The sequence below is a fragment of the Anthonomus grandis genome, chromosome 13 (genome assembly GCF_022605725.1).
Source record: "Anthonomus grandis grandis chromosome 13, icAntGran1.3, whole genome shotgun sequence".
Taxonomy (NCBI): Eukaryota; Metazoa; Arthropoda; class Insecta; order Coleoptera; family Curculionidae; genus Anthonomus; species Anthonomus grandis.
The window spans coordinates 12,988,239-12,998,995 of NC_065558.1; the positions used below are offsets into that span (position 1 = coordinate 12,988,239).

Consider the following 10,757-nt stretch of genomic DNA (forward strand, 5'->3'; position numbering starts at 1 on the left):
AACTGCCGGTAGGAAGCCGATAGCAGTTGATGAGACAGTAAAGCATATCATCAGGAGGACAGTACATTCATTTTATTTTAAGAATGAAATCCCAACTATCGACAAAATTTTGACACTTATAAAAGAAGACGAAAATGTATCAGAAATGGGAAGAAAAAAATTATGGAAAATTTTACACGAATTACATTTTTCTTGACAAAAGCAAAATAGAAAATCTATTTTAATAGATAAAGAAGAAATAGTCTGTTGGAGAAGAAAGTATTTAAGGCAAATTAAGGAGTATCGAAAGGAAGGAAGAAACATTTATTATTCGGATGAAACCTGGCTTAACGAAGGACACACCGTGAGCAAGTGCTGGATAAAAATGTTGGAAGCTCCCGTCAGGCTTTTTTAGAAGGTTTATCGACTGGCTTGAAGTCTCCTTCTGGTAAGGGCCACATATTAATAATTACACATATTGGGAGCTATAAAGAATTTTTAAATGGCGGTCTGTTTGAATTCGAATCGAAGTCAACTAAGGATTACCACGAAGAAATGAACGCTGATGTTTTTGAAGATTATTTTTCCGAAATGATCAAGTCAATTCCCGAAAATTCAATTATTGTTATGGACAATGCCAGCTACCATTCAAGATTAATAGAAAAATTACCATCATCCTGCTGGCGAAAAGGGGAAATAAAAAACTGGCTTACCGAAAAAGAAATACCTTTTGGAGATGACACGGTAAAAGCAGAGCTTCTGACAATAGTTACAGAAAATAAATCAAAATATAAAAGACACGTTGTTGACGAAATGGCAACACAACACAATATAACTGTACTTCGTTTGCCTTCTTACCATAGTGAATTAAATCCTATAGAGTTAATTTGGTCTTAAGTAAAAGGATTTGTTGCTAGAAATAATAAAACCTTTAAATTGAAAGATGTGGATAACGTTACCCAAGAAAACTAGAGCAATGCTGTGAATCATGCTATAAAAGAAGAAGAAAAGATGTGGACCCTCGATAATCTTCTAGAAGAAACTGTCGAACCCTTAGTTATAACAGTGAGAATGTCTGATTCGGATGAAAGCGATGAGAGTAATGAAATGTGTGATTTATAAATTGATTTTTTTTTATATATTTAGTAAATATTTTTATTGTAAGATATGTAAATATGGTTAATAAATTAAAAGATCCTTATATTTATGTACCTTTCTTATAAATGATAAGATATGTTTGGAAAGTTGCATTTTTTATTGGTTGGTATCAAAAAATGAAATTTTACAACAATTTTTTAAACATTTAAAAAACAATCAAATTGCGGTATTAATCAAATTTTTATATTTCATTTTATTTGCCATAGTTTTATAATAAGGCTCGCTTTTAAGAAATATTTCTTGTTATAATTATAATTTAATAAATATAGGTTATACCTACCAACCATACTTTTTCTAAAAATCTATATCTAATAGATAATAGATAAAATCCAACATTATTTATAATTTTTTCATAACAGATAATTATTTAACTTAAAAATTAAAATCAATATCCATAGTCGGGACGACACTGGCAACCCGTTTGTCATAAAAATGAACTAGAAAACAATTTTTCCGAATTTTACGACCTATTGTATTTGAGACCAATCAGGACTTAAAATTGGTAAAAACAGCCTGGTTTATCATTTTCTTACATGTAGAAAAATGGAAGACTCACCCTATATTTATGCATAAATAATGAGGCACTGTGCCCTCACCAAAAAGGAAATAGAGTATAGCGTGTGTAATTTTTGCGAGAAATTATAAATTAAATGTCAAATAAAGCAGATTTAGTTTTTCCTTCCTATTGCGCAAAATAACTTTTCTACATTACAAAGCTAAATCCAACAATAATTTTTAACTATTGAAACTAAATCTAACACACAAAAGACCGTATTGAACCAGCTCGATATTTTTCTGGAACAAGCGGTTTTTTCCACTTTTTTAGAGGCCCCAATAAGTCTTGCCAAAGAAAATCTCCGGTCCCGTTAGTTTTTATTTTCTACGAAAACTTTTTCCGCTATAAATTCTCATTCTTCTTGGAGCGGCGGCGGGTGCATCGGCAGTTCCATACTTTGAATTGATTTTTCTTCGTCCAGGAACGGAACGAGTTTTATTACTATCTATAAACGGAAATGAACCGAAGGTTCGTTCGTGTACTCTATTATACCGGTTTATATAATGGCCCTGTTTATTGCTTTATGTTCGGCTTTTTATATTGGGTAATACTGCATGGTATTATTCGGATTTTTATTTTAAGAAAGCAATGGGTTTTAAATCAAGATCTGTTCTATTATGTAAAATATGAAATCACAAAACAGTTTTACCACTTATAGTAGCGGAATTTTGAATGCTAAATTTGCAGTTACTGAAGCGTCATGAGGACCTATTGGATTTAGAAGATTAGTAAGTATGTACAAATACATGAGGTATATTATATAGGGTGTCCGAAAGTCATAGAACATAGAATAACAGTAGATTCCTTATGTCAAAATAATATGATTGAGGTCAACTTGCCTTATCTTAACTTTAATAGTAACTGAAATACAGGGTGTCAAAGTATTATTTGATTTATCGTTTTTTTCTCATAAGTTCTGAACCAAATGACTATACTGACATGAAACTTAGAACATTCGAAACGAGTCTTTTAAAAAGAAAAGGAAAATTTCGTATAAAGTTTTGGTGTTTTCGGTAGATGGCTTTAACTTGTTTTCAGCCCCATATATCTGTTTAAAAAGTATCAAAATAAATTTCTTTTTTCATTTTACACAAAAAATTTATGCTTTGTTAAAGTCGCTAGGAGCAACTATTTTAAATATTTAAAAAAATATAAAAAAGTGTAATCGTTTTAAGTAACGCCTAGGCATAATTTGTTTACCAATTTGGAGATCGAAATATTTCCAGATAGACAACAACCAAACCATAAATTATTCCAAAGAATTTATAGTCGACTAGGAGAAACTGGATCATTTCGATTAAGCTTTTATTTATTATTAATAAGTAATTAATTTTTCTTTTATCGAAAAAAATGGAAAATTTTACAAATGCGAAATTGTCAGATATGCATATCATATATGGCCGAAGTAATGGAAATGGTCGGTAAGCTCGAAGTACTCCATCACACAATATTTGCTCGTCTTCACCAACGTTTGCGTGAAAATGGTACGTTTAAGAAACAAACGGCTGACTGCGGGCGCCTTCGACAAGTACGAACGGTGTAACTAGAAGAAACAGTTCTAGAGTTAATTGCGGAGTCATCTGAAACAAGTACTCGAAAAATTACCAACATATTAAATGTAAGCAACTTCACTGTATTTGAAATCCTTAAAGAAACTCATTTGTATCAATTTCATATTCAACGTGTGCAAGCTCTCCTACTTAGAGATTTTTTTCAGCGTCTATTTTTTTGCCAATGGATTCTTCATCAAATCGCTCAAATTTCTAATTTTTTAAATGATACTTTGTTTACTGACGAGGCTACTTTTGGAAGACATTGCATACAAAATTTCCATAATAATCACTTATGGGCTGAGGAGAATCCACATAGAATCTTTGAGCCTCATTTTCAGCATCAGTTTTCAGTAAATGTATGGCTTGGATTAATTGACGATCATTTAATCGGCCCATATTACCTCCCACAACGTCTAACAGGAGAATCTTACCTTTATTTCCTATAGGAAGAGTTAACTATTATTTTTGAAGAAATTCCTCTACAGCTGAGGCAACATTTATGGTGCACCAGCCCATTTTAGTATCAATGTACGTAATCACTTAGATACAGTATTTCCAAATCGTTGGATAGGTAGGGAAGGTACAAAATATTGGCCTGCTTGATTGCCAGATTTAAATCCTCTAGATTTTTGCATTTCGGGTTTTCTTAAGTCATTAGTTTATTTCACTCTCGTCGAAAATGTTGATGACCCGAGGAATCGAATTATAGCCGGCTGTAAGAAAATAAGAAATACATTAGGAATATTTGCGCGAATACGAGAATCAATGAGGCGAAGACTTGACTCTTTTGAAAGTCTGAGGAAGGTCATTTTAAACACTTGTTGTAGCTTTACGCCTATTTAAAATTTTAGTATTGTTATTTTTCTGGTTTAATGTTGTTGTATTAGATAGTTCTTGATAATGTATTAAAGAAATGAAAAATACGCTTCAAGACGTTTTTTTTGCATAAAACCGGCGCCACATACAGAAAAAAGGTGAGAGAGGTTTTTTGTCACAAATTAAAGGAGGAATTTAAAAATTATTTTTAATTTAAAATATCTCAGTGGCGTACACTTTTTTTTTAAATGAGATGATAAAATTGATACTAAAACAGCCTGTTCTGGGCCGCCAAAAAAATATTTCCCAAGAACAGGAAGAAGAAATTTTAGTCCCTGTTTCACGGTGCTCTTTCAACAAATCAACCAAGCTGTTGTCTAAGACTCTTTCGATGTCTGCATCTTCTAGTCCACCAGGAATGCGCTTCAAAACTTGAAAAATTTACAGGATGCAAACCAGTTGTCCTGATGTGATATTCTCTGCTACATTTTGACTTACCCCTTTCCACAAGCTGTCCAGTAGGTTCGGAAATTGTTCTTTCGGGATACAGCCTTGGAACCGCGACTCCTTTCTCCACTGATCGAGAATTCTCTTCATTTTCTTTTCATAGGCGCAAATACGGCCACATCAAGGGGCTGCATTAAATGCGTGGCATTGGCTGGGAAGGGAGTTATGTAGATGTTATTTGTACCACATGCCTCTATCACCTGTGGTGAAAAGTGGCTTGCCAGGTTGTCACCAACGAGAATCATCTGGTCGTTATTTTCTCTGGTGGATTCGACGTGAGGCAGGAAAAGCAGGAAAACCACTTTTCGAATAAGTTCATGTTCAAGATTCAAAGCTTTATATACAACCATTGGTGGTAAAAGTCCCCATTGGCATTTCCACAAACCATTAAACTGATCGTAGCCCGGGAATGCTCCTGAACTCATTCCACTCTCTTCGTGTGCCTTGGCACTACCACCTTCCTGGACCCACGATCATCTGTAACGTTGGTTTCATCATACTTATACAAATTTGAGCTTTTCACTTCTCTAATTGCTAAGTCAATATTATTAAAGAAATTTAAAACTTCATTACGATCCTCTGATGCTCTGGATCTCGTTATGTTTGAAGTCATTCTAACGCTTAAATAGTTCCTTTTTATAAATAATTGTAAAAAATCAGGTCCAGGGAAGTTATTTTTGAATATTCGAACATTTTTTCCTTGTTTGTCCAAGAATTTTTTTATTACGTCACGAATATCAACTTTTGTGAGAGGAAATCCCCAATTTGCTACAACACCCAATGTCTTTGAAATAATAGCCTCTTCTTGATCACTTAAAACCTTTGGACGACCAACTGATTTCGAGTGTGCACCAAGAAGTCTTCAACCTAACGTGGTCCTTTCTACTTTGAAAATGTCGGCTGCTAATTTCCTCGACATACCCGCATTTACTGCATCTACCGCAAGGCGTTCTCTGAGTAATTCCGGTAGTTTCTTGCTCCCGGAGTTTTTTTGTACGTACGAACCATTTTTATACTTTATTTACCTGTAACAACAGAAAGCCGGCGATAAAACACAAAATAACATAACCTAAGAAAAAAAGGAAACAAAAATACACGTGGTGTGCAAGTTACTCCGGGGTGGGCAAGTAGCCTCACATTACGGTAAACATTTCTTATGTAATATTAAAAAAGGAAATTATTTTGTTACTTTTTAAACCAATATATGGAGCTGCAAAAAAGTTAGGGGATTTAAAAAAGGAAAAACTAACGCAACGAGCGCCCTCTACCGAAAAAACGAAAACTTTATACGAAATTTTATTTTTCTTTTTAAAAGACTCGTATGTTCTAAATTTCATGTCAGTATGTCATTTGGTTCAGGACCTATGAGAAAAAAACGATAAATCAAATAATACTTTGACACCCAGTATTTCAGTTACTATTAAGGTTAGAATAAGGCAAGTTGACCTCAATCACATTATTTTGATGTAAGGAAGCTACTGTTGTTCTATGTCCCATTACTTTCGGGACACTCTATATTCATCTGACAAGTGGTGAGCGGAACGTTATCGTAAAAAGAGGTAGGAAAAAGAAAAGAAAAAAAAGTTATACGAGCGTGTCAGATATTCAGAGGGGACGTTAAGTGAACTCAAAAAAGTGTCATATTCAAATGTCTGACGATTTGGGCGGGACTAGAAGTCATGACCTATTTTTGAAGGTGTAAAAAAATGCGACCTTGAAATACTCGAACGCGTCAGATTTTTATACAGATGGTTCAACTTGATGTTTTGGTCATCCTAAACGATAATCATTGTTAATTACTTAACTAGAATTTTTTTTTATTACTGGATGTAATTAAACAATATACAGTTATTTATATAATTTTATCATTTACTGACAAAAGCTAGAACTTGATTTTTATCCTCACTGGATTTCTCTACGAAATTGGTTTAAACTTGGTAAATCTCTTCGTCATCTCGTGTTTCTCTAGATTTTTGGGAAAATTTTATATTTTCTCACATGGGACTTACTTGTAGCTAGCCTCCTTGCTAGAACCAATCTGCACATATTTTGCCTTAACATTTGTTATCCCTACTGTAGTCTGAGTATGTGACATTGGTGGTGTTGCTTTTGATGCGTCAAAGCCTAATGAGCTTGCGTTACAGAATTTACTTTTTGGCCGTCTATCACAGTATTTTGCGGCCACATCGTAACGTATCTTTTAACAATTTTAAGTAGTTTTTATATTTCACCCTTACTTTAAAATCTTAGTTTGAGCTGTCCCCATTGTTTAGTATTGGAAAACATCGAATAAATTTAGTAGTTAAAAGTTTTTCTTTTCGTAGTTTGCAAGCCTCTTGGGTATCAGGTGATCGAATCTTGTATGCTAGCACCTGATGCCACTCTTCTTTTATGATGGGTTTGCCGAGTGACGGAGTATTTTTTTGGGAGAGTGTTTTTTGATATGTCTTTTTTATCTGAAGGTTGGTTTGATTTTAGATACACTTTTTAAGTGAAGGGCTAATACTAATTTGGGGCTTATCTGAAGCAACTATTATCCCAATTAACAATTTTTCGATGCGACAACGTTGCAAATTACATCGCAACGTTGCATTGTTACGTTGTCTTAAGCGTAGAGACAACCCCGTTTTACACCAATTTGAAAGAGATTTTTTTGGTTGTCTCAGCGTTACGCAGTGACAACCCGTTAACTTTTTAACCGTTTTTACAACGTTTTTAGAGTTACTGATTTTTGGACGGAAGGACGTCGTAATGACTGAAAAATTAATTACTTTTTTAACAATAAACTAATAGATAACGCCAGTAGGGAGCTACTCCAAAAATACAACATTTTTAATCCATCTTTTGAACAGTCATTAATATTTGTTTTTTATGTAGTTTAATATAGTGAATTATACGGGTAAAATACCCATTTTGAAAGATTGACAAGCACTTAATTTATAAACGGAACATAGTTTACTGTAAAAAAATGTTATTTTAGCCCTAAATAACACGCGCGCCATGAATTTATAGCGGATTTCGAAAAAAAAAGTAATTTCTTTTATTGGTTACATAAGAAACCCGCTGTCATGTCGTTGTCCCTGGTTAGCCTAAAGCAAGAGGAAGAACAGATGGTCCTAACCTAAAATTTTAAAACTTCAATTATTGTTTGCAGTTTGTTGCACGTATGCAGCACGTTCTTTATAAACTTTAATAAACAAAAACTTTAAATTTTATAAAAAAAACCATAAGCTCTTCAAAAAATATAAACTCAGAATGCAATGTTAACATTACATTCTGAGTTCTCATTGCTGTTGCTGCTATATAAATCCTAAAAAATTTGTAAAATTTACCATTGTTTTCAAACTGATTGTTTAAAGAAAAGCTATAAACTAGGATATAGGAACCATGAAGGAATGATAGGAAACCATTTACATAAAGTAAACCCAGTATTTTAAACATTAAATATGTAAAATTTAATACAACCTTTTCACTGCTATCTTCCGCCACTTCCATTGATTCTACATAATCCAAATCAACTTTAGGTAAGCTAGTTGTAGGCATTTTGCTTCCATTGCAAGTTTTTTTTTGCGTCTGTAGTAAGTTGCAGAATATTTAAAGTATTTATATCTCTTAATTTTTTAAAGCAAAACGAAAATAATAAATCTCAATTATTCCAAGCAAAAAATTAATTATAAAACTAAAAATATAGATTAAGTAGGTTATGTTGAATTGAATACTTTTTCTTTCTCTTATTTCCTCTAGCTTTGTTTTTCATCTTCTTCCTAAAACTCTTAACATGTCAAAAAGCTCCCTCTACAGCGAACACACAGAAAATGCTCAACACAGACGATCAACTAACGATGAGGAAACGTTATTCTTACTGGGTTTTTGATTCGAAAAATTGTACACGTCTGCACGTCGTTGTTTTAAGTGTAAATTACTACTGCTACCATCTATAGTACAAAAATATGTTGTGAAAATAAGAGTAATATCAACTTAGGTGACTGCAAATTGTTACTTGAGTACGGTCTGTACCATTTAGTTTACAGTTTTAAACAGATCACTCAATTTCTGTAATACGTCTATCTTTGGACCTTAATAGAGAACCAATACTCATTAAATTTAAATAAAAAATTTAAAAAAAAACATACCTTTGAGGTTCTTTTAATTTAAAGCTATGGAAAAAATAGACAAGTATTTCAATTAAAAAGCCTTACTTCCAAGTAAATCTAACTCTATTACTATAAAATGTTCTTTCTCTTTTAGATAAATCCAGAAATATTTCCAAAACAACTGGAATTCCTGGATCTCAGCCGCAACGAAATCCAGGGCCTGAACGAAACCACTATCGCGTACCTGGAGGGATTAAAAAGGGTTAACCTACAGGAAAACCCTTGGAGGTGCCAACTGTGCCACATAACAGACTTATTTTTCCGTGTGAATAAATCGGACTTATTTAAAAATGCAACTTGTGCCTTGCCCCGTGTTCTAACCGGTAAAAAAGTAGCGAATTTAATATTAGATGAGATCCCCCCGTGCGACTACGACGGTGACACTAACGATAAAGAATTAAGTTATCGAGGCCTAATCATAGGACTGATCTCTATAGTGTCATTGGGGGTGTTTTCGATTATTTTCGTGGTGTTTTCTTGCGTGCAACGACATCGAAGAACGGCCGAATTAAGCGCGAAACGGACCGAAGCCGAATCGAATCACGTTACGGTCGACCAAACGACCAGTTTATTCAATAAAGAGCAAATAAGTTTTCAATTTTCGTTGGATTTAATGGAAAGAAAACTGTCCGTGTCCACCATCGATGAAATTAAAAAAGATGAAAGGATTGCGAATGGGTCGGTCGTTACCGGTCTTTGAGTCCTTACATGTTGTTGGTTTTTTTCTTTTATACATTTAGTTCCTATATTTGTTTTTTTAGTTTCGAGCCAGTACTTGAAATATGTGATTTAAGTTTAGTTGATACAGAGTATTCCGAAACCTCAAAGAATAAAGTTTTTTAACTAGAATAATAAAAAAAATTAGCTCTACAGGGTGTCCAATATGTTAACAATATCATATAATCTTAGGACATTGAATACACTAGAATAAACATTGGCTGTTTTGGATTGAGCGCAACATCTTTACAGGTGGCACTTGAATCAACGTTGTTGATGAGACGGCACAATGTCATAATTGAAAAAAAGTTTGTTTCTGTTTCTTAACGTCGTATTTTACGTCGATCTTAACCTTCAGTTCAACGTTAAATGGATGTATTATTGATTTTAAATGATCGACATATACATAATGTTTCAATTTTGACCTATCACCATTTTGTTCTTGGTAAATATAGTTTTAGTAAGGTTTTTAAATTGAAGCAAAGTTACGCCTGCGCTACAGTAAGTCTCAGTTTGAGTATAGAAAATTGTGCAACTAATTAAGTTACTTCACTCTAATCAAACGGTTTTTTAATTACTATATTATTGTTATCTAAGAATAGATAATTGTTTCTTTTAAGAATTCAAGTCTGCATGCAACATTTTTCTCCCAGAAATTGCGTTTATTATCATGTTTTTTTTATAGTGTGTATTCACCATTTATTTTTGGTGCAGAAACGTCTACTTTGCCAGTCGACTTTTCGTTAACGTTGATTCAGTCCCTTGCTGCTTGGGATGTTGCCAGTATGTACTCAATTTTAACACAAGAAAATAAAGTGATAATTAGCTGAAACTGAATTGCATTCACTAACCACTAAAAATAATAAATATTTTTAATTTGGATTCTGTAAATCGCCAAATTTACACACAGTGTTCCACACGTTGTTTACGTTTGGCTGGTGTACCTTTCATATAGTATTAGTAGTATTAAAAGGATATTTTGAGTGATTTCACTGCGTCCTTTTAATTAATAATAGAACTAAAAACTTCCTTTTTTGCTAAAAAATTCTGTGGTTCACATATATTGGAAAAAAATCGTTCACAGGCAAGTTAAGTGTCATCTTTATAGGTTATATTACGAGTATAAAAGATCACATATTTGTCAAGTATTTATTGAGTATTGGATAACAAAATTAAACTTTTTCTCCTAATTTTTTAGGAAAATATTAATACAAATGTATATTTATTTAACTGAATTTACATTTTAATTCTTCAAACCAGTAAGCGCCACAAAAATAATGTGTGTGAAGCATAGATAAGGGATAACTATGCTGTGAA

General features: G+C 33.0%; 1 protein-coding gene across 1 annotated transcript in view; it reads left to right on the forward strand.

Moving 5' to 3' along the window:
• The window catches only part of LOC126743754 (insulin-like growth factor-binding protein complex acid labile subunit), a 93,881-nt gene extending 84,231 nt beyond the window's left edge, over nt 1-9,650 (forward strand). The window contains exon 5 of the mRNA XM_050450971.1: nt 8,818-9,650. Within this exon, the coding sequence (XP_050306928.1) occupies nt 8,818-9,423 (606 nt within the window). The 3' untranslated portion in view covers nt 9,424-9,650. The remainder of the gene's footprint in view (nt 1-8,817) is intronic.
• The last annotated feature ends 1,107 nt before the right edge of the window (nt 9,651-10,757 follow it).